The sequence below is a fragment of the Microchirus variegatus genome (assembly GCF_963457635.1).
Source record: "Microchirus variegatus genome assembly, chromosome: 6".
Lineage (NCBI taxonomy): Eukaryota > Metazoa > Chordata > Actinopteri > Pleuronectiformes > Soleidae > Microchirus > Microchirus variegatus.
The window spans coordinates 19,589,637-19,615,177 of NC_139807.1; the positions used below are offsets into that span (position 1 = coordinate 19,589,637).

The 25,541-nt window shown below is 39.8% G+C and overlaps 1 protein-coding gene across 1 annotated transcript in view; it reads right to left on the minus strand.

Annotated features, from left to right (window-relative positions):
• Window positions 1-25,541, minus strand: part of tenm2a (teneurin transmembrane protein 2a) — a gene marked incomplete at both ends in the record, with an annotated part of 170,095 nt that overhangs the window by 138,777 nt on the left and 5,777 nt on the right. The window contains 2 exons of the mRNA XM_083891509.1: window positions 2,674-2,964; window positions 4,268-4,312. Coding sequence (XP_083747635.1) covers window positions 2,674-2,964; window positions 4,268-4,312 — 336 coding nt within the window. The remainder of the gene's footprint in view (window positions 1-2,673; window positions 2,965-4,267; window positions 4,313-25,541) is intronic.

Consider the following 25,541-nt stretch of genomic DNA (forward strand, 5'->3'; position numbering starts at 1 on the left):
GTTCATTAAGCATTAGTATTTTTAATCAGAGGCGAGGTATATAAATATAACAACAACAAAAGCAGTGAATTTATCTTTACATTAGTAAACACTTACTCTGTAGCTAGATGTCTATTTGAGATAAAATACACACACAAGGTCACATAGTCACATATAGTACTTTTCCTTAGGTTTCGGATGTCTGTCACCAATTCTCTGGGCATTCTATTTTGGTAGCGAATTCAGCAATAGGGCACTCATGCTATTCATCCCCATATATGCTCCTGCCCTGAAGGGGAACCCTACACCCTTAAAACGACACCTGTCAGTCACACTGGGAAGCTGTAGTGACAAGAGAATAATGAGGGATGGTGAGAGGTGCAGCGTGAGCGGAGAGAAGACAGAGGAAGGCGCTTGAAAGAAGGAGAAGAAAGGTGGGAGAGGGGGGAGATGAAGAGGAGGAGGAGAAGCAAGTGGAGGTGAGACTTCTGAAGCTTGTTACAGACGCTGCTAGATGAGAATGGTGCACAGTTCTGTTTGGTGTTTTAGCACGTCACCGTCTTTTTGATTTGTTAGCATGTGTTTATGATGTTGTTTCTCTGTCTGCCTCTGTCAATCTCTATTATTAGAGCCTCAGATCCTCTTCCTGCTGTTTTGACACTCAAGTTGCTGCTGTTTCACACCCCCACATGTGTGTGCATAGTTTAGGCTTACACACTACCTCACAGTCATAGATAAAGTAGACAAAATGGCATATATACAACATCGACACATAAGCATTTTCAGCACCGATGGTGCAGACATGCTGGTTAATCTGATGGGAGCGAAATCCTCCCAATGGGCACTTTGAGGTGTAATAAGCTTAAATATCAGATGCTCTGTTTGGAGAAAGGCAGGAGTTGGGGATAGATCCCCCTTAACTCAGAGTGAGTAAGTAACTAACTAATGAACTGAAATCATCAGACATATGCACACATCTAGTTGTTTTATCAGGCTGCGACGGTGCCTCTCATCTCGTCATGCTGGCAGAGACAGCACTACCGAGGCCTGATCTACATCTCTCCTCTGTGAAACCATGAGACAAGCCTAGAGGTGTGAGCCAGCGCTTCTCCTCAACACTCCTATAGAAGGAAATCTTTTGAAGAAATTTAATTTAATTGACTTTGATTTGACACATGCGCTGCATGATAATCGATATGAAATTTTCTAACAGACAAGTGAGGAGTATAAAAACTATGGACAGATAACACTTCATGACAAAGTTTCTTTGGGGAAATGAGCAAAACAACTTCAGATCTTTTTAACAATCATAAGTGAGCAATATCATACTGTAGGCACATAATTATCACAATATAGCATTGGATTAAAAAGGTAATTTTTACCATGTCTGGAAAAATAGTACTCAATGGCGTCCTCCTGGCCCTGAGACAGACAGAATAAGAGCGGCGTCTGCAGCTTATATCTGTGGCTGCAAGATTAGCTTGGTAATTAACCACAAAGCAATTATCGGGTGGTGGGATGAGAGGCACATCTCAGGGAAGGTGTTTCCTGATGTGTTTAATAGGTGTTGAGTAGTTTGATCAGTCGACAGAAGTTTTCTCTGATTCTGAGGCCCGCAGTCCAACAGAGGTTGATCCACAGCTGATACGTGTGGCTGCTGAGAATTCAATTAATTAGAATGTTGCTTTTCCTTCCATCCACTTTTCATTAACCTCCATTGACACCTTGGCGAGAAGCTCACATGCAGGTTTACGACTGCATCAGGATTAACAAGGAAATGGGAAGCTGGTAATAAACAAAGTTGCCAGAGGAAAGAGGATTTCCACTGGGATCATCTCACACTCACTCAGATTCAAAGAAAAGGATGCGCTTGAGAAGTAAAGATGGTGCTTTTATCTGACTATCTTGGTGTGGATCACAGGCATATTCCAGTGCTACCATCGAGAGATTTTTTAAAGACTGACAGGGCTTCAGCTAAGTTGAAATTAAGGTTGACTCTCGCTATTATGGTCCAACCATTGTCCTTCAAATCAGGAAAAATACCCAATCAATAACTCAAACTTACTCATAATTCATAGCTCACTTTCAGCCACTTTATTCTTAATGCAAATATCTAATCAGCCAATCTCAGGGCAGCAACTCATGATACGAGCACCCATTGATTGAAGACATGATAAAGTTTATCAAAATTAGAAAGAAAGGTGATTTAAGTCACTTTGAACATTGGTGTTGGTGGCAGATGGGCTGATCTGAGTTTATCAGAAACGGCTGGATTTTAACACACAACCATATATCCAATGGAAAAAATGCCTTGTTGATGTCAGAGAACAATGGCCAGAATGACAGAGAGAAAAGGCTCTGGTTTCAACCAAGGTAAGACTATCTCTGAATACACAGCAGCAGAAGACTACATAGGTTGGTTCTCATGCAGCTTCATTGTGTGTCCTGTCTGTACATAATAAACTGGATGATGAGAGTATAAAATGTTTCTGGCTGAAAAACTAACCACAAAAGAAAACATTGACTTATAAGTAAAAAGGCTATACCATATTGGTCTGATGTTTCCACCTCGTTCATATAAACTCCCTCGAATGAGTCTCATCTTAGTCTGACTCACTCATTTATTTCAAGTCAGTGAGTGTGTCCATTCATACATACTATCTTGAGGACAATTTCAAAAGTCCCTTGTCCTACCTGACTCATCGTCAGACTTGTCATTCTCCGAGTCAGTGAGGGTCAGGGCCGAGTTCTCACGACTGGACACTCCTGAGCTGCGGCGAGACTTTGTCCCTCCACATCCGGCCCACAGCTGGATGGCTCGCTCTGGAGACAGCGGCCCTTCTGGGTCCGAGTCAGCATCAGAGCCTGCGCTCAGGGAGTAGCCCCTCTGGAGGAGGCCAAGGTCAGGACAGTATGGAACAGCGGCAGGGTGCGGAGCAGGATTTGGCTCACATACTCCCAGCTCGGCCAGGGTGAAGTTACCTCCTGTGAGGGACAGATGGGAGTTACACAGGTGGAGTTTAGAGACTAATCTAAGTTAAAGCAATAAATGGGAACACTCACTCAAACAAATGCTCACATGAGCAAATGTGGAGACATATCTAGCAAAAAATAAAAAAAATACAATCACACGCAGAGTAGCAGACTAATTAGGAAACTATGGAGGTGGAGGCTTAAAATTGGGCTTTGTTGTGGCAGGCAAGAGGTGGAAAGATGACGCAGCATGAATCAGTCACCAACTACAAGCTAGGAATATGTACTCGCCTGCAGGCCTATTAAGGCTGGCTTAGAAAACCTGCCTCCCCTGCTTTACTGCTCCACATTGGCATTCATGATCTGTTGACGTGAAATCAAAGAGCTGCTCACTTGAGGCCTCTCAGACTGTAGTGGAGCTGCTCTGCTGCCTTCTGGGTTTGATCATCTCCTCACTTGCCATCACACACTGGACCCCAGGCTTACTGAGCACACTGCAGTCTGCTGCAGCAGGAGCCCCACTGCCTAACACTCTCCCCCTCAAGACAAACTGACTTGTCACGTTCCAAAATAAATATATAAAATTATCCAAATTAAAGCACATCAAAAAAGATCAATAAACAGTGCTGCAGCCCAATTAAATCCAAGCTGAGGAAAAAGCAATTAAGGAAAAAGGCATGCTCAACCAATTTATTCTCTATACTAATTAAAAGAGTATTGTGGATGCAATCGCTCACCATCAGCTGTTGGGGTAAAGGGATCGCGGGAAAAAACAGTTGTGATTCGCTCCATTAGCAGTTTGTGAAGGAGGGGAAAGGAAGAGGCAAGTGAGGAGAGGCTAAGCATTGCGGCAGCACAATGTATGAATTGGTGCACTGGGAATCACGCAGCTGTGTGACTAGGTTAACTGTGACTCATCAGGCACACGGCCGCAATCAGACAGACATGAATTAAACAGATGAAAATCGTCTGCTGGATCTTCATGGCTCCTCTTCACAGCCTCCAAAAGACTTGAGAGCTGAGCTGAAAACAAGGGGTGATGGTGGGGCTGAAAGGAAACTTAGCCTGGGGAGTATTGGAGGGCTCTAAACTTCTACTTAGACAAACAGATGGACTGGACTACAGAGAAGAGGCAAGCAAATCACTCCACAGGTGGCTTCAGCTATGAGGCTACAGCTTGCCAAACATCCAACCAGCTACAGTAGAAAACACTCAAGCACTGCAAGATATGGCAGACTTGTACAGTCGGGTTATAATTCTCACTACAGTGGTACTGCATAGACATGGGATCTAACTATAGTCGTTGAAACCATACCTGAGATAAGGTATCGTAGGAGGACGGGGGAGAACTCCAGGAGGCCTGAGAGAGCAGAGCACAGCATCTTAATATTTGTCAGCACACCATCGTGAATAGAACTGCTTCCCAGATTAGTGTCAACTAAAGTGTCTTTACTACACCTTCTAGTCTAAACCAATGCTATGTGGAAACATTGAAATCACATGGTGTGCGTGCACTTGTGTCTGTACATGTGTGTGCACCTGCTGAACATGTCTAATGTTCCATCCCACAGGCCAAAGCTCTGCACAATTAACATCCCACCAAGACCAGTAATTACACATGCAATATCCAATCACTTCTTATCACCGTCAGCAGTTTGACACAGCCTGTGCCGCAGCAATCCACAGGTACTCAAAGAAAGATGGATTGGTGCGAGGGGTTGAAGCAGACATGAAAATCTATCTCAGTTATTCTACAAATAGAAAACCAATTGCATGTATGTAACATGATATTATGACAGATGTAGGGGCAAATGTGTCCCTGCATTCTAATCAGATCAATGCCTTTCTCTATATACAATACTGCCACTGTCGTTCACACACTCATAGTGCAGATTAATGTGGGGTTTGAGACCTGTGCAGCTTCAGCAGCTGTCTGGGGCAACACATCTATGTTATTATGTACGTAAATTGTCTGTATAGATATAGCACTTTTCTAGATATAGCACTTTTCTAGTCTTGTTGTCCACTCTATGGTGCTTATCATTAAAGTTTTGCATTCACTCACAGCACATTTTCTGTCACTCATCTTTCATATCCATTCACACTCTGCCGGCAGAGCCGTCAAGAGCAACAATATGCCCAAGACAAATGACTAGAGAAGCTGGGAATCAAACCCACAACCTTTCAGTTGAAAGACGACCACATATACCGCATGTACGCTGGCATTATGCATCTGTCTGTCCCTTGAGCTGTGCAACAATAATGGGCTTTGGGGCTGTTGTAAAGAGTTGAAGGAAGAAAGACAAAGAAAACATTATTTTTTAGCTGGAAACGTGCAAGAAGTGACTAAAACTGTACATGGAATCTAATTTAACTAATGAGTAGGTTAATATAATGTTTGCAGATATGGAGAAAACATGTTTTTGAGGACTTCCATGAGTACTCATCACTAATAGACTGACAAAGTGAAGACTGTAAAATTTCAGTATTTGAAAGAAAGAAAAAAAGAAACAAAGAACGAGTGAGTCACTGGGTTACATTGTCGACACAATAGCCTGTTTGTCAGTACATGCTTATTCAAACTGAAATAAAATTTGTTCAGTATTAAGTGGGATGAAAACAAGAGAAAGCAGAACAGGAGCAGAACAAACATGTCAGTTAAAACTGTTTGTGGAAAATAAAATGTAGCCACCTTGTTGTGAAGCAAGTCGGCTGTGAGAGGTCTCCCAAAATACTCTGTGTATCTGTGCCCTATAGAATAACACATAATAGAACTGCCTATATAATTTGTTAATACCTTTGAAAACCTGTCACTAATCATTGTCACAAATATGTCTTACCTTTGCTGTTTTAGACCCAAACCTACTGCAGTGAATTTCATCCTTTTGTCTTAGTGAGCTATGACGACAGAGGCTTTGTATGGCAAACATTCTTTGTCATCATGAAAAATACAACATATACAAATAATACAAGGAAAACAACTTTTCCTGTGATATACACTTCCACAATTATGATGCAACCCATTAATGCAGGCAACTCACTGAATCTTACATACTGATGTACAAAGAGCAGCTATTTGTTATACACAAAGAACAGTTGCTGCTGCAGTTGTTTCTGCGCTCAGTGGGGACTTCAGTTTCCTGCACCTGAGATACATTATCATTTGGATGATTCCTGCACCACATGTTGTATCTCAGAAAAATAGGTGACACTGGGGAAAAAGGCAGCATCTTGTTGCAACTTGAACACAACAGTGTGAGTGGAAATGGCACTTGCAGTGATCCATTAAACCAAATGTACTTCCCTTGATAAAACTCATTATGGATGAGTGGGAGTGAATGCGTAGAATGCGTGGTGTGTCTGTGTGGTGTATGTGTGTTTGTGAGTAGACAGCTTTGTGGGATAGGGGCCTATCATTAAAAAATCATTTGTGCTTGTTAGCAGTTTGACAGGCAAAGTATAGGCAGCAGGACACTGCATTATGCTAGCTGACTTTCCCTCACCACACCATGTAATTCTGAAAAGCAGACAGACCTGTGGGCCTCAATGTCTGCAATTATGTTGCCTTTTTTGCAGATCCAACAGGTTACAATGCAGGCCACCCTCGGACAAGCCATTTTGAGCTTTAGAGGGAGTGCCAGTTCCGAACAAGCTCTGATTTGCCCTGAAGTGCCAAACTAGTGAACAGATTTGCTCATGTGTGGAGGAAGCAAGAAAATCAGGAAGCAAATGGCACTGTGCACAGCAAGTTCTCTAACTCCCCCGGAAAAGCTGAAATTATTGTTAATAACAGTAAAAGCCGTATTATCTTTTTCTTTATAGAACGGAAATAGCAGAATTTAAAGCTAATAGCACTGTGCATTTTCTTAATATTTTCCATTTCCATTCAATTCAAGATTAATCTGCATAGCGCCACTGTTTTATTTTATGCAAATTAACACAGAATAAAATATTCATGCATACTGTGTATTTGTATATGTTCATAACTTATCATACACTTAAAAGTTAGGAGATGTTTCTATTAAAAAAAGATAAAGGAAAGTTAGGGGAAAATGTAGAAATGACAAATAGAGACAATATGGCAGTGAGGCTCCCAAAATTCAAGGGTCATATATTCCTGCTCTTCTGGGACAAACCCCCAACTGATGCTGCTCTACTGTGTCTCTTGCAATCTGCCCCACTGTTCTTTCCCCTCTTTCCTCAGTACAAGGCACAATGTTTTTAGTTTTTTTTTATTCAAAATGTTTTAAATCATTGGTTTGCTCACTGCACTATTTCATAAAACTTATAAAGGACAGTGAAGGAGAACTGGATAATATAAGACGATGGAGAATATTACTCTGCATTCTGTAATTGGTTGCACTCATTTCTCACTGTCCACCAGCGTTGTTTTTGACTACCATCTTAGATTTAGTCTTAGTCTTTTGGACGAAAATGCTTATTAGTTTTAGGAACATTTTTGTCACTTCTATATGTGATAATTTTAGTCCAGTTTTAGTCGACGAAAACTCAAAAGGGTTTTAGTCTAGTTTTAGTCGAAAAAAAAAGTATAGTCTTAACACATTTATTTAGGTCAATATGTATTGGAGATTGTTGTTGGGCAGTGTCGCACATAAATTGTGAAAATAGCAGCAGACCTATAAGTTCAACACACTGCAACACACTGTGAGCTTGCAGATTGGCTAGTATTACACACAAAGAGATCACCACACCGTCACTGAATGTAAACATGGCTAAACATGCTGCTAAAGAAACACACACATAATGAATTGACGTTAGCGTAACAAAAGCTAACTTTAGCCACTACTACTACTAACTACGGTGTCCAGTTATTGTCATGTCCTGCTTTCTTTCTGCCGCTAAATAATCCATTTGTTTGTTGTTTGCTAACACATTAGCATAAAGATTGCTAGCTTAAAATGCTAACGAGTTCACTTACATAAGTGTCTGTCTCTGTCTTTGTTAAGAAGTACAGCCACAGTTCAGTCCTTCTGTGGGATTCCTTATCCATTGTCATTCAACGGTGAACACACACACACCGTCCCGTTATCGTCATGAAAAAAAATGGCGTTAACAAACATATTTCGTCATCGTCATCGTTGACGAAAACAACACTGCTGTCCACTTCATCATTTTCTTTCTTCATCGAATGCTTTAAAACATCACTGGTACTTGATCTGATCTATAAAAACGGCAAACTATTTCATATCATGTGTGACATGCATTTAACATTGAATCGCAGAAAAAAAGAATGTCCGTTATGGAGGTGTTTCACGAGCAACAGTGTCTTCTGACTCTGGGTCCAACTCCGGATCAAAGGCGAAAAAAAAGGGAATACGACGGGGAGTCGTGACGAAGCCATTTTTAAACATTGTTAAAACAATGTTTAAATAATGAGTAGCAGTGCATCCACCGTTCCAGAGGGGGAGCTGTGGTTCTGAGAGTTACGTTACTTCCAGGTACCTGGCCTATCACAAGACAGTTGGGAAAGCTCTCGTTGGCTGGCCAATCACAACACAGTCTGTCTTCTGGGGGTGAGACTTTGGTCTGAAACAGTGCGGCTGATGAGAGCTTCAGTGAGGAGAGATTTTGATCGGCTCGTTTGCAGAAACTAGGAGGTTTTTGACCATATGTAAGGCGTAGACCTCCATACTCATTCACATAATATGTGAGTGAGTATGTGAGCTCCCATAGAGTGGTCCTATCGCACATACTGTATATTACATACTGTATATTATACAGTATGTGCGATAGGACCACTCTATGGGAGCTCACATACTCACTCACATATTATGTGAATGAGTATGGAGGTCTACGCCTTACATATGGTCAAAAACCTCCTAGTTTCTGCAGTGTGGTCTTAATGGTCTAAATTAGAGAACAAGCTCCCATAGAGTGGTCCTATCGCACATACTGTATATTATACAGTATGTGCGATAGGACCACTCTATGGGAGCTTGTTCTCTAATTTTCACCATCATTTCTCATAATTTCACAGTGAAATAAGAGTCTTTTTGTCTTTATATAGACCGTGATGGAATTTTAAAAAGGAGACAAGTGTGCAAACAGACTGCATGCAAAGTTGGACTTAGAAAACATTCTAAAGACAACTGATGAGAGTTCATGAATTCATGAATTCTGAAACATGTGGTTACGGAATTCATTTTGTGTCAAAGCAACGAAAAGAGACTTGGAGTTTGGTTCGCACAGGCTGTTACTGTTGCTGCGCTGTGCAGTGTGAGGGCAGGAAAAATGTAATTGATCTTGATATGGGAGGGAAAAAAAATGTGGAGTGAAATGGAGAGTGGGCTGAGCTGCTGACGAAAAGGGGGATCATAAGATGAGGTAGTGAAGAATGATGAAACTCATGGTCATGGTAAACAGGTTGTTCAGAAAGACCGACAGACTTTGTCAAAGTGTATTCTGATATAGTGAATGCACCGGAGAAAAGTGTAGTTTGACTGTGACTGAAATAAGGTTAAGGGTGAGTGTTGTTTGTGAGACGGCATAAATTAGATTTCTGAGATTGTCTATTATTACTCAGGCACTCATGCGCATGCACACACACACACACACACGGCAGTGCAGAATAGTGACAAACATTTCAACAAAGCTTGGTTTCCATGGTGATGAGAGGGGAAGAGGTGTATGAAATGAAGTGAATGTAGCACCAGAGCATACACACATTGGATGTGAGAATGCAGATGTTGATAATGAGTTCAACAGTTTCATATTTTTCATCTGTAAGTAAAACTCTTCCTCTCGCTGCCGTCACTTAAAACGTGTTAACATGTCAATTTTGTGTTCACAGCTCATTTTTCTCCCTGTGTGTGATCAAAAAATGTATTAGCACAAAGTTAATATTGTGCTCAAGTTGTCTCAGCATAACCATATGGCAACTATAGTTTATTTACTACAATATTAAATTAAATGGTCTATTCTTATCCACAGTGCACTTTCTATGTGCAGATAATTGTAAAAAAAAAGGGAAGTGTTTCAAGGAAATTGGTACTAGATAAGAATGCGATAAGATAAGGTTGTCAGTGATTGTACGATGGGTATCTGCAGGCTTCTTCATTTGAATGGTGCATTCACATCAAACGCGATTTTCTTCATATGATGAGATGACAAAGATGCGAGCAACACAAATTCCTCATGCAGGCTGATGCAACGTTTGTGTCATTTGCTTCAGCCGCTCGAGTTCAAATATTTCAACTCGAGAGAACCATGTGAAAAATTCCAGGACTTTTGCTGTAATGTATGTGAGTGCATCGTGTTGGAGAGGAAAAAAAGAGGGAGAGAACTTTGCAGAAATGGAGCGAGGACATAGTTGGACAATCTGATAGATGCTGACAATAAGTTACACTTGATGCAAGCATCAACAATTTACCATGAAGGCAGGTTGTTTTTACTCGCACAAATGATCTCGTGGCTATGCATTTAATAGGAATGCTCTATAATGGATTAATGTGTGAGTTACATTAACGAGTGTTTATAGGGAGAAGTGTAATTTTTGAGTAGGCCTCTAAAACATGTTTCGATTCTTATTTTATATTGTGACAGTTGTCACTGATCTACAGTGTTTGCTCAGTGACTTAGGCTGAATCCCAATTCCACTCCTTCCCCCTACCCCTACCCCTTTGTCAGAGTTCCCCTTGGCCCTCAATACAGAGTTGAGGGTGCTAGGGGTAAGAATGTTCCCCTAAGAAATGAGACACACCTCCATTACGTCATCACGTCGTCCGGACTTGACGCTCGCGGACTGCTACATCAACAAGCTGATGCAATGCTTGTTGATGTAACAATCCAAAAATGCCGTAATCACAAATAGTGTCTGTTGCCTGGGCTATTTTTCTGTTTTTACGACTGTCAGCTGCTATCCAACGACATCGGAGGTGACGCTGACGCGAGGAGTGTTCCCAAACACAGTTACCGCGACTGCAGACCCGCTGCATTACAATAGCCACACACACACACACACACACGGTGCCGAGGGAGAAAGCTGCTCGCAGACAGAGCCGAGTAGAGTGGGGACAGAATCTCCTGTTCTGTCCTGAAGACGTAACTGTGCACTCCAACACCATTTGTTAATGTTAAAAAAAATAGCGATAGCAGCTAGCTAACCACTTACGAAGGGGTGGAATTGGGGTTCAGCCATAGTCTGTCTCAGTCTCACGGCGCTAACAGAGAATCTCCACTAAAAAGGTGGTCTGTTTGTCAGTGTTTAACTCCTCCCTCAAACATGTATATATTTTACTTTTAACTTTCTAGCATTAACAACAATGTTGTTTGTAGCAGAACACACTGCTTAAAATACCAAACAAACGTTTGCCTTTTATATAAATAAAACACATACAATATTCTTAATGATTCTTCCAACACTTAAAAAAAAATAAAATAAACAAAAATAAAAACAGCTCAAAGATTCAAATCTTTATTGGGGTATATACTTTACGGCAGGCTAAAGTTAAGTATATACCCCAATAAAGATTTGAATTTTTGAGCTGTTTTTTTCAACCAGCATTTTCAAGCATTTTGACTGTTTTTTTTCCATTACTATGTTAAAACATACAGTTTATACAGAGGCTATAAGAAAGTGCAATATAGAGTGTCTTATATCCCTGTTCTCAGCACAACCAAGCTGGTGAATAAAAAAGTAATTTTCACAGACCTGAGCGAAAAGTACGCAAAAAGTTTTATAAACAAAAAGGAAAGGAAAATGTTCTATTTTGTGACTTCTGCAAAACTATTGCTACTTTATATCACTACTGAAAATTAATCATAAACAACGCATAAGAAGACCACATTTTTTTTAAAAGCCTGAATATGTGACCTATAAACACACACCTCAGGATGTCCATATATAGATTTGTGTTATTTCCATGGCAAATTACTAGGGGTTCACCTGCGGCACTGAGTGTGAGCACTAAGTGTTAATGAAGGGATAAATAAATAAATAGCTTATTTCCATTTGAAAATGTAAATATTGTTTAATTGAACAGAAATGTATCCACCAATGATTTATATATATATATATATATATATATATATATATATATGTATATATATATAGAGAGAGAGATATATCTATATCTATAGATATAGATATAGATATATAGAACTTTTGCTGGTGTCATGTTCACAGTGAGAGAGTGGCAGTGAGATCTTTCCTGTGTGACTGACATGTCTTGACAGGATGATCACACACAGACACATGAGCAGGCGGTGCTTGGTAATGATTATCAAAAACCTATTCCAAACATTAGGTGCGCATGTGCACACTCAGTTTTTTTACGCCTTTGCGAGGCACGTGATTAGTGCGGTACAATAACGACCTAACAGGTATGCCAACACCGAGTGCCATGGTTAAACACTTCCCACATGACACCCGTTTGTTTGGCTCCAGTCTGAGCCGTGGGGCCCTTACACCTCCTAATGAGGAGACTAAAATAGGTGTGACAAATGTCATCCGTCCCTTGGCTAGTTCTACTCCTGCCCAGAGGACAGCAGTCTGCCTTGGACAGGACATGAAAGGACATGACACAACACCATGCACTCTGGAGGGGTGCTTGTCGTGGAGAGGTGTACCACTGAGAGGTGAAATATTTCTCATCTATGAATAGAGGTCAAAGTTGACTCAACAGGGAAGCATGCCCGACTGTTGCTTATAGAGCTTCGGTTACCACGTGACTCATCTTGTGTTCATCCACCGTGATGGCAGAAAAAGTTTGTGCAAAAATGAAAGGTGCAAGCGCTGGTTTCAACACATCCGTGTTCATTGCATGGTGTAAATCCACAGAGATCAAGCAGGCTGAAAATCTGACCCTTATACTCGTGTGTATGGAAAAAACAGCAACAGACATTATTCCAGACCTGCAGAATCCTGACATTGTCAACTGTCTGATAAACTTTCCCTCATCCTAATCCAGAGAATACTTAGGAACATGAAATAAACACAAGATATTAAAGCTACTGTTGTATTCTCTACCTGATATGAGGTGATAACTATACAAGAGGAATCCATTGTTTGACTCTGATTGCTCTGTCTTCTATGCTCACTTGGGAGTGCATTTTATGGCACTGTAGCAACTCTTCTGTCTTTGGAGATCAGTAAAACACCCTCTACTTTGCAGGTCCCCTACTGTTTTAGTCCACAACAGCTATCCACCATCTTCGATTTCTACTGCCTGGTATGTACAGTGGTATGCAAAAGTTTGGGCACCCATGTAAATATCCATGATTTTCCTTTATAAATCATTGGTTGTTTGATTAAGACATTTCAGTTAAATATATCATATAGGAGACAAAAACGGTGATATTTGAGAAGTGAAATAAAGTTTATATGATTTAGAGAAAGTGTGCAAGAATTATTTAAACAAAATTAGGCATGTGCATACATTTAGGCACCCTTGTCATTTTATTGATTTCAATACCTTTAGCACTAATTATCGGAACTCAAAATTGGTTTGGTAATCTCAGTGACCCTTGACCTCCATACACAGGGGAATCCAATCATGAGAAATAGTATTTAAAGAGGTCAATTGTAAGTGTTTCTCCTCTTTGCATCTTCTCTGAGTGAAGTGAGTGAGTGAAGAGTGGCAACATGGGAGCCTCAAAACAACTCTCAAATGACCTGACAACAATGATTGTTCAACAACATGGTTTAGGGGGAGGATACAGAAAGCTATCTCAGAGATTTAAGCTCTCAGTTTCAACTGTGAGGAACATTGTGAGGAATTGGAAGACCACAGGCACAGTTCTAGTTAAGGCCCAAAGTGGCAGACCAAGAAAAATCTCAGATAAGCAGAGGTGAAGGATGGTGAGAACAGTCACAGTCAACCGCAGCTCCAAAGACCTACAACATCATCTTGCTGCAGATGGTGTCGCTGTGCATCGTTCAACTATTCAGCAAACTTTACACAAGGAGATGCTGTATGGAAGAGTAATGCAAAAAAAGCCTTTTCTCTGCACCTGCCACACACATTATTAAAATTGTACTTAAATAAATACAAAATACACACCTCTGGTCCCCAGACCTGAATATTATTGAAAATGTATGGTGTGATTTAAAGCGGGCTGTCCATGCTCAGAAACCATCAAACCTGACTGAACTGGAGATGTTTTTTTTTTTTTAAAGAAGAATGGTTAAAATTCCTTCTGCCACAATCCAGACTCTAATTGGAAGCTATAGGAAGCGTTTAGAGGCTGTTATTTCTGCAAAAGGAGGATGAACAACATTTTTCTCTTTTGGTGTCTAAACTTATGCACATGCCTAGTTTGGTTAAATAATTCTTGCACACTTCTGTAAATCATATAAACTTTATTTCACTTCTCAAATGTCACTGTGTTTGTCTCCTATGTGATATATTAAAGTGATATTTCTTATTCAAACAACCAATGATTTATAAAGGAAAATCATGAAAATTTACAGGGGTGCCTAAACTTTTGCATACCACTGTATATATTGGGTTGAACAGTCTGGCTTCCTGCCAAAATGCCTTTTGACAGTTGCATGACAGTTTCATCTCCCTCTTACATCTCAAAAGACCTGTGACAAGACCTGTGTTATCACCAGCTGACTGAAATAACCATGCAGTCTAGAGTCAAGTAGTCAACAGGGCCTGTGCAATGCAACGCTATATTTTGCAGCATTGCATGAATGAATGTGCACATATGTAGATGTAAGTCAATAACTCAGTATTACAAATACCAAATTACATATTCTTGCACATTTTTAAATACCAAGGGAAAGAATAACAGCCTTCACGTCCATAAATTTGAAAGAAATTCTGAATGTATTGTTTTCCCATCTCAAGGGTTTGTTTGAAGATGATTACTATGAAGATTATAATCATGGTTATGGGCCTTTATGATTTGAATTGCTTGTTGAACTTTGGATGTCATGTAGTGCTATTTTTTTATATATATATATCTGTGCATTTGCTAAAGATGTTTTTTTTTTCTTTTAAATATTCAATTTTGGGGGTGTTTTTCGATGTATTTGTTTCTGTTTCTTACATGATTATTGATGAAACATGATTAAACATTTCTTACATACTCCTTAATTTTACTGCAGCTGTTCTTTGAGAGCTTCTTTTTCTTCTTCTTCCTCTTCCTAGTATTATGATTTATTATATATTATATATTTATATTACTGAAAGTGAAAAAAAGAAAGGGGAAAGCTGATGGGTCAAATAGCAGTGTCACACTGCTATTCACACAGCACAATGTCACATGAGGTAGTACACTCTATTTTATACAAATATAATACTTTATTTCCCACCCACTTCTTAATAATTCTCAGGTTCCACCCCCCACAACACTTGCAATTTCATAAGTAAAAATAGACACATACATACTGTTGTTGACAGTCAGAATTATGCATCACAATGCTACGGTGTATCGTAAGTTTAAAAAATAGATATATTTTACTTGCGTCTTCACGTACTCTTTCTCTTATTTGCACCTTATTTATTTTATTTAATTTTTGAATAATGAAAGCACATCCAAGACTCTTTTTAGCTTGATAGAAAAACAACAACCTCCGTGTTTCTGCTGTTAGGTGATCAACAGTGTGAGTGTGGTGCAGTTTTTGTGCTTCTACAGTGAATATGTTTTGAGCAGGGACAGATTGTTAGACAGTGGGCCCCTGGGCACATATGGGAAAAGCCCCGTTGCTGCACATTCGTTATTTGACTGAGGGCCCCATCAACACATCAGGGGTGGCTAACATAGCCAAAGGGCCCTTACATAATGAAGACATTACATAATAAGCAGTGTTCTTTGGCTGAGGGGCCCCTTTTAGATATAATGGGTGAATAACATAACTTTGTTATCTTCATATACTTAAGTCCAAAGATATAGTGTAGACATAGTATATGATTGAGGGGCCCTATTAAGATATGTCAAATTACATATCCAGTGTTATTTGGCTTCAGGGCCCCATTAAAATATCAGGATAGCAAAGATATTGGGATATTGCACAGAGGCTTGAGCTTCAGGATCCCCTGAGCCATTGGGCCCGGTAAGCCCATTCAGTAATCCATCCTTGGTATGACTGCAGTGAGAGAGATAGAGCCAAAACTGTGAGTTTGTGAGTGGATAAATGAACAATGAGCTGAAGGTCACTCTGGAAGTTCTAAAAAAGCTGCACTCCGTATTGAATAGTAACACCTTTCACATTGTTCCCATGAAGACATTTCATGCATTTATTTTATTACAGTTTTTCTCAGTAGCTTTGGTGCTTTTCTCAGATCAGAATGAAAATTCTCATAACTATTAGTTCAACCTCCACAACATTTAGTCATTTGTAGCATCATAGTAGCAATTTGTCCTTCCTCTGAACAAATTGCAAATGATTTTGGACATGTATCAGTTGCTTTCATATAATTATCTGCTGTTTTATAACATTATAGTTGCTTATGTCAAGTCAGTCAAAACGGTCATTCCCAATAAAGCTAATAGTCTTCATTTCATTGCTTGAGTCATTACATAAAAAATTGTTGAACTAGTTTCAAATTTTATACCGTTCTTCATCATCCTTCCTGGAAATGTCTCCTAAATTGAACAATTTCTCTCAGGTGAACTTCAGCTTTCACTCATGAGGAGGTGTGTGAAGTGTTAGTTGTAGCCAATGACAAGCAACACACAGCCTAACACACTGATCACCCATCAGAACTGCAAAATAATAAAGTGGATTTTAACAGTGTTCTTCACCTAAAACAGGCCATGGCTCACATTTCACACACATATAACCAAACTACCGGTATAAGGAGGGGGTTGTCATTAGAAAACTATTATCAGAGAACTGCTTATCAGAATTCCATTTGACTTATGCTGCTCAGCCACTCCTTGATATTGCTCCTCCTATTTTATTTATTTTTTTATTTTTTTAAAGGCCCATTTTTATATCATATATTTGAGCTGCATAATGTAGTCTATACTACGGAGCCCCCGAAGTGACATGAGGAAAAAAAAAAGTTTTCATAATCTTTGGAAAATCAAGATCTCGACTTGAAATGGAAAATTTTTTTTTTTCTTTTTCAGCATTTTTTGGAAAGTCGAGATCTCGTTTCTTTTGACTGCCAGCCACTCAAACATTCTGCTTCTTTGGTTCAGCACCGTGGACAGTGGTGAGAGAGAGAGAGAGAGAGAGAGAGAGAGAGAGAGAGAGAGAGAGAGAGAGAGAGAGAGAGAGAGAGAGCTGCTCCTCATTAGCAATAAGCATTTTGCTTTTGCAAAGAAATGCATCTGTTTATGTTTAAACAAAATAATGTGAACTGAAAAGGAATGACAATGCTACTTGCTGGTGTGCGTGTGTGCGTGCAGGGTTCCTCCGTTGTGTTAGCGGAGTGGAGAGCCAGCAGCTGGATTTACAGCCAAGGTCAGTATTAGTGTGTGTATAGGCAAACAAACGACAACCACAACGACCTCATTGCATTATCACAAAATTACAATTTTGAAAGTTGAAAGCGTTTGTAGTAGGCAGTGGCTATTACGGTTGTTGAAAATGTATTACGTTTGTGGGATTATTGCAACACACATATCTGTAAACACACAAACAGATAAACACACTAGTACAGTTGTAACAAGTATCCTGTTATAACTGTTAACACTCTCACCACTGTCCACGGTGCTGAACCAAAGAAGCCCTGAACATGGTGCAATTGAAAATATTTGAGTGGCTGGCAGTCAAAAGAAACTCAAGATCGCACCTTTTTTTTCAAATGTTTTTTTTTCTTTTTTTGGGGAACTCAAGATTTCGACTTTGAAACTCGAGATTTAAAAAAAAAAAAAAAAAAAAAATGTTCTTCATTCTTTTTTTTTTTTTCTCTGTACTATCCTACATTTTTGTATCAGAATAACACTTAGTACCATTTTGTGACACTGCCAATGCTAAATTACAGTTTTTCTCCATTGGTTTGGCTGATTTCTTGAAACAGAAACTACATTCTCAAAACTCTAAGATCGTTTGGCAAAACAGTCTTACAGTTCAGCACAACACCATGGTTCACTTGCAAAAGCTCATATCTCTCCCAAAACTGTTTACTCATGCTTCAAAACTAAATCCCTTTCCCATATAAATAGTCTGTGTCACCAAAATGCAAAATATCCTTCTCAATTGGTTTGGCTCGTTTCTCGAACCAGACCGGACATTCTCAACACTCTTGGTGCCTTTGACAAAATAACATGGATGGTTCAGCACAACACCATGGTTCACCTGCAAAACCTCATATATCTCCCAAAACAGTTCACTTATGTGTCAAAACTAAATTTCTTTCTCATATAAATTGTCCCTTTGGCATTGTGTAAGCACTGCAAGTCAAAATGTTTAGATGTTTTGCCACTATGGCAGAGGACCATAGAAATATCCCTCATGTCCACCTCTCAGTCTTAATCCATATAGCACATAAACAAAATAAAGCTGGAGATTCAAAACTAACATTTATTGAGGACATTTCTGTCCTACCCCTAGCCCTCCTGGCAACCATCCTCACCCTCCTGGCCATCCACACACTGCTATCTGTTTGGCCACAGATTCTCGTTCACATCACAGTGTATATTCTCCCTTGTGATGCAATGAAGAAACAGCGTGCATGTCGTAACCATCCCCTGCACTGATCTGCTGTAATATCATCACGTGCAGTGTCCATTGCATGGAGCAGGGACCTCTGATTTTGAGCTTGATGCTCATACACTCTCTCACGCCAAGCAGAGAAAAACTCTTCAATTGAGGAAAGGAGAGTAAAGTGGTAGGAACACCATGACCATCCTAGGATGTGTAGTGAACCACGGTGGGAATTCACATTGTCCCACACAAATGCATACTTTGGTAAGTGAGGCCCTACCAGACCTCTCATTTTCAGGGATCAAATCAGAATGAAGGTGGTCCAAGAAAATTAGGAGCTTCTGTGGAATTGAGGTCAAGGTCAGGTGAAAATAGAACTTGGCTAACAAAGGAGGTGTTTCATACATCTCAGATGACAGATCAGATCAAAGAATGTGTCAATTATGATAAATTCATCAAATGTTCCAAGAGATTCATATATGGTATTCATGGTATTTTGTTCTTGACCAATTGAACAGACTATTGTGCAAGTGATGACTTACACAATGAAATGATGCTGACATGTTTTGCAGAGAACAACCATTAGACTGAGACTTCGACAATCAGTTTAGATCAATAAGATCTATTCACTTGGAAACTGTGCTAAATGTAGGCTAACTGTGCTAACTGTGTGCTTCAAGTACTTAATCATTTGCGAAGATGTACTAAGAAAATTGCAATTTGATTAAATGAATGAGAAATGCAATTCTGTTGTGGACAATTGCGAAGTGGTTTGGATATTTGTCCATGTTGTTTTGAGAATGTAATTTCTGTTTCAAGAAATGAGCCAAACCAATGGAGAAAAACTGTAATGTAGGTGATATTGGAAATATCCTCAGTGTGTGTACCAACTACTGTTGGTTGAGGAAAGACAGAGATTTAGTTGCCAATTCTATAAGTTGGTTAACTTAATTTGGTTACATACCATATATACTATGTATATATATATTCAAATAAAGGGGTTGGATGATAGCATGCATCAACAATCACAGTTGAGGTCAACAGTACAAACACCAGCCTAAGGTAATTTGCAAGGTGAATTAAACAAGGCTAATAATCATTAGTGTTCAACATTCATTGTACAAAACCTTCAGGTGCAGCTTCTCCTTTTAACCTGGTTTGAGCGACACTGTCACCAGTGAAAATGACAGATGTGCTAGCGGAGGCTGTCGTATCACATGTAACTAATTAACCTGATGACAGGCCTAAATTAAGCTTGGCTGTTGTCAGTTGTGTGCTCTCTGCACTCCACTGTCAGTACTTGTCAAAGATAGTTTGAGAGAGAACAGACGCTACACCATGAATGTTTCTGAAGTACCACCAAATCCATCCGACTGAGACATAGACTTAGCATTCTTGGTTCATGTCCCTGTCATGGACATGTCTCCAAACCTTTCATTCATATCATACCAATAAATGAGGCTTCTCGACTTTTGATCACTGCCCTTCATTGTCTGGAAGAGGAAACTCAGACACAATGCACACGTCAATGTGTCATTTATATACTGTCAGGAAGCCAACAATGAAAACCTTTGATGAAGACATAAAAATCAGGAAATGTTTTATAATAAATAAGTATGATAAATATTACATATAGTATACATTTTCAAATAAATATTACATATAGTATATATTTTCACATCATAGCAGAGCGTGTGTATATGGCAGGAAGTGCATGCTGTCAGACAGGTGGAGGGGATTGTGATCATCATCCATCACCCTGTCCCTACACAACATCTTTCTCATACAAATTTTACAAACGCTGAGTTAGTTTTTTTTGATGATGTATAGTAAGCAATTTAACCTCAACGCTAAATGTCAAACATTATTGGGTTTTAAACACTTTTTAATGCTATTAGTTGCACAATAGCAGAGCCAGAAACTGTAATTTAAATGTTGTTATTTTAGTTATTTAAAAAAAAGGGACAGTGCACAATAAAATAATAAACTTGTATCAAGTCCCTGAAAGTAGACCAGATATTTCAAATATATTAGAGACAAGAAAGAGCGGGTCTGTTATTTTTCCTTGACTCGCTTGCACTGATGGAATTCTCCCACCTTGTATACAAAACCCCTCTTTCCCGAGTCTATGTAATTGGTGTCATTTTTGTCACAAAGGCAAGGACACACATACAAGTGTCTAGATATTTGGCCTACATCCGTACACAAACACATACACACATTTAAATGATGTGGCTGGGGAACATGTTTAATTACAACCTAGGAAGCAGGCGTCTCAGCTGCGAAAAAAAAATGCACACTTGATAACAGTGACATTTACAATCTGCCTCATTTATCAAAAGCTGCCAAAGCAGAGTCAAAAAGGGTCATTACATAGTAAACATAGATTAACTCAGGAAAACACACACACACAGACACATTGTCTGATAAATGATTTTTTTCTTCTGAGAAAAGTGCACATGTAAACATGCATTCGTCAAATCTACTCAATGAAAATATGTACTATTTATTATGTACCTTTAAATTCATTCTTGTGTTAGCCATTTTTTTGTATGCGGCTGTTCCTTTAAATAGCAAAGCACTATGGTCTTTGCAGTGGCCGATCTAGAAAATTCTACATGGGGTGGCAAAGCGGGGGCAAGAGGTCTTGTCATGGGATGGCGCAAGTATACCCAAATTTAATAAATGGATTTAACATAACAAACATAAAAATACCTTAAAACTAATTACTGTTTTATCATGAACAACAGGAACAAGCCCAGTGCATCTCTTAAATAGTAAAATTAAAATCTAAAATAAAAGTGCAATAACTAAAAAAAAATATATATATATAAAAAAAACTTAAAAGGCAGAGGTTCCTCTTCCTCCCTGTCACTCCCTGTCTCTGTCTCACTTTGTGAATCTGCAGCAGCCTCCTCCTCTTCATCCCTCACATCCTCTTCTCCTTCACTTATTTGTTCATCTCCTTCTGTGGTCTTCTTCTGCTTTGAGCCTCCTGGTCTCTCCAGTTCACTACCTTCTCCTTCGTTTCCCTCCTTCTCTTCTGCTGTGCACTTTTCTTACTAAAAACCCCTTTCAATATCCCCACTCTTTGCTCCCCTTTTCATTGTGAGAAGCGATTATCCTTGTATCACTACACTGTAGGGCCATGTAGCTAATACGTACAACAAATCTAAAATCAGAAGATATTTATTACACACACCAGTTATGTTTAGACTACTTAATGCTATTGTATGTGTTATTTTCCCAGTTAGAAAAGTAAAGGATGTGACCTGGTTTAACTCATTGCTGTGATAGGTGACAGTAAGTGGTTTTATAGCAGCTCTACTGCTTAGCTAATCAAATCAATATGATCCATCGAGCTACAACTGTGTAATGTGTTGTGGCGTAATGCCCGCAAAATGGCGACCCTGTGTAAATGTTATGGATTAAAACATGACAGGTTTTATATGAAGATTTTGTTGTCTTTACTAAAATCAAAACTGATCAAAGAACAAAACGCTCTTACAAATCACGAGCGAGCAATTTCACATTAATTAATGGCCGCGCCGTTATCCCGCTGACGCTGAATAACCTTAGATTACATTCATTATAAATGCAACTTTAAGTTGTTTTTAAACTTCACCTGGGGAAACTGACTTCACCTTCAGATGGTCGAGGGGCTCAGTCGCTCCTCTCTTTGCCGGGATGCAGAGCCACCACAGCAGACTCGCTGTGTGTGAACCAGACTGTGTGCGCTGCACGTTTGATGCAGGGCCGGAGCTAAGTGAGTCAGGGGCCTATGATTATATTTACAATTATTGACTTTTGGTCATTCTATTGTTTGCTTCACTACTTTGAAAAGCTTGTGGACATAGTCGTGGGTGTTTTTACAAGTAAAGTTTTTAAAACAAAAGTCAAGGGGGGCAGCTGGGGAGGGGGGGGGGGGCATGGCTCTCAATTGGGGGTGCAGCTGGCCCCCGCGAAGGAGTAGAAGTTACAGTGCAGTATTAGAAATTACTGAAATGCAGCGGCAAACAGGAAAGTCTTCAGACTTGATTTAAAAGAGGTGAGAGTTGCAGCAAACCTGAACTTTTCTGGGAGTTTGTTCCAGATATGTGGTGCATAGAAACTGAACACTGCCTCTCTATGTTTGCTGACTCTGGGTACACAGAGCAGCCCCGACGATCTGAAAGTTCTGGATAGTTCAGCGCTGTGTAGACCAACAATAGTATTTTGAAGTCAATTCTTTGACACAGGAAGCCAGCGTAAAACCTTCAGAACTGGAGCGATATGATCTACTTTTTTGGTCTTAGTGAGGACTCTAGCAGCAGCATTCTGAATGAACTGCAGCTGGCTGATCGACTTTTTGGGGAGACCTGTCAGGACACTGTTACAGTAGTCCAGCCTGCTGAAGATAAATGCATGGACAAGTTTTTCCAAAATCTGCTGAGAGATAAGTCCATTAATCCTTGATATATTCTTTAGATGGTAGTAGGCTGACTTTATAAATGTTTTAATGTGGCTGTTGAAGTCCTTGATGTAGGATTCAAACCATTTTAATGCTGTGCCAGAAAGTCCTACCCAGTTTTCCCATTGGTCTAGTAATATGTTTTGATCGACGGTGTCGAATGCAGTGCTGAGATCCAGTTATACTAAGACTGAGATTCTGCCATTGTCTGTGTGAATGTCATATAAGACCTTGACAAGAGCTCTCTCAGTGATGTGGTCTAAATCCTGACTGGAAGACATCAAAACAGATGTTCATCAACATGAAATTGTTCAGCTGCATATAAACGGCTTAAGCACTGGAATGTGATATCACCACACCCTAACTAGGAATCCATTCAGAGCAATCAAACAACCTTAATTGTAAAGGTTTAAGACCCAATCCTGTGATTTGAAGCCTTTAAACTTCAACTTGCACAATAGTGAAAAAAAATATTTAAAGAAAATCCCTCAAATTAAAAAAAAAAACGTTGTTCTTTGTTTACTCGGTTTGCACTGGGCTGACTTGTTGCTGGTTTACCTGTGGCGGTTCACATTTTCATATTTCACCAAAACCCTACTTTGGGAAAGTACAATATCCATAATCCCACCTCTCTCTTGCGCTCGCATTCGCTGTCGCTCATTTTTGTCATGGTCATTGTCATCTTTGTTGTTTGAGTTTGGAGATTTTTTGGTCTGCTTGCTTTTGATTTCTTCCCTTAGTCACCTTCATTTATTCTTCGTTCAGTCTGGTTTTCTGTGCTAGTAAAGAATGCAATGTATACATATTCAAAACAAGCTTTATCTTTTTAAAAAGGTACACAGCGCACATGCCATAAGCCCATGCTCGACGTCTTCTCCTCTGGTTTTGGTGTATTTCTGCAGCAGTGCCACATATCTGGATGTCTGTCTAAAGAGTCCTTATCGTAAACAATGCAGGTATTTTACCCTGTAACTCAGTTTCCAGTTGTTAGTTTCACCTGACTCCAGGTGTGAATGAAGTTCTTAAGCCTGCACTTGTGTGAGTGTTGAAGTCTTTCAGGTGAATTTAAAACTGGGTCACATGCATTCTTTACTGAACAAACACGGTCGTGACTGTGGCAAGCTAAATGAATTTCAACGTTTGCTAACGGTTAACGTTACCTGCTAACATCTTAGCACTGTCGCTGTCCTCGGTAGATTTCTTTACAAGGCACTTGGGTTGAAGGAGGCTGTTCTCATATTTATTGTGTGCATTTAGTATCTTCTTGATATATATTCATTCATTCATTCACTCATTAAACAAGTGGCAGCCCCTAAAGCACAACACAGACACACACTCACTTCTCCTTTGGGGATTGAGCTCCATCTCTGGTTGTAACTCCCTGCACTCATTGAGACAGCCAATCACAAACACTATTAGATCCTGGTCAAACAGCATGCTTATTGGCTCACTGACACTGATGAGATTAACTGCTTAGACATCTACATTTGGAATCAAACAACAAAACGAGGAAGTTTTGATACCTAGATATACCTGTGCAGACATCAGTGCAAAAAGCCCACACTTTTCCCAATCATAGATGCCAGGATTTGACAAAATGAGCTGAAGGTGTGCTCTGTGTTGTGTGGATAGTATTAAGGAGTTTCCCTCAATTCCAGACATTTCATCTTCTTGCAAATAACCACTAGTAGTGATTGCTCCTGCTCAGTTTATACAAACATATCTGTACACATGATACAGTTTGTAAACTAGGCACTTTTGACATACAGAAACCTGAGTGTGTGTCTGTTAGTGCCAAATGCTCAGCCAGATGTTACACAGAGTTAAGACCCCCTTTAAAGGTATTAAAGGCAGCCTGGCACAGGTGTGGACCACACAAACAAACCCTTCACGAGTAGTTTCCTGTCTATAAAAGAGCGAATGCGGAGATGGGGTGAGTGGGAGTGCATTGAGGACTGGAGGACTGGAGCTGAGTCGGCCCCCAGGATATTCTTCAGTGATTCCACTGTTCTATTGCCACATCTACGGGATGCTTTTGAGTGTCAGCAGCTGGCAGAGGCACAGAATGCCAGAGTGAAGACAAAGATAAAGAGCGATCGGAGGAAGAGGAGAGGGATTGTATTTAATCTCACTGCCATTTATTTTTAATAGCATGCAGCTGCTTTGTTCTCTTTTTGATCATCAGCAGCCCAAGTTGACTGTAACCCAGTGGCGAGCACGGACACACACATGTACACTGACAGAAGCACCACAGTCTCTGTTTTTCTTTTAGTTTTAATTTTGCACTTGTTTACCCACAGTGTTCAATGGCCAATTCCCTGTACACTGCAGTCCTTGCCACTGTCAACCATACTGTTACCCTATGGAGGGCTGCAAACAGACTGCTTCTATGATACTCAACTGCTGCAAGTAAAAAGCAATTAACAGTAGTCGTAATATCTGGTACTATGAGTATGCACTGTGACCCACCACTGTGCTGGAGCATCGGCCAATAACAAGCCACTGAAGTGACAAGGACAAGAAGACACAGAAGCACCACTACCCAGGATCAGAGACACGGTCACTGCAGTG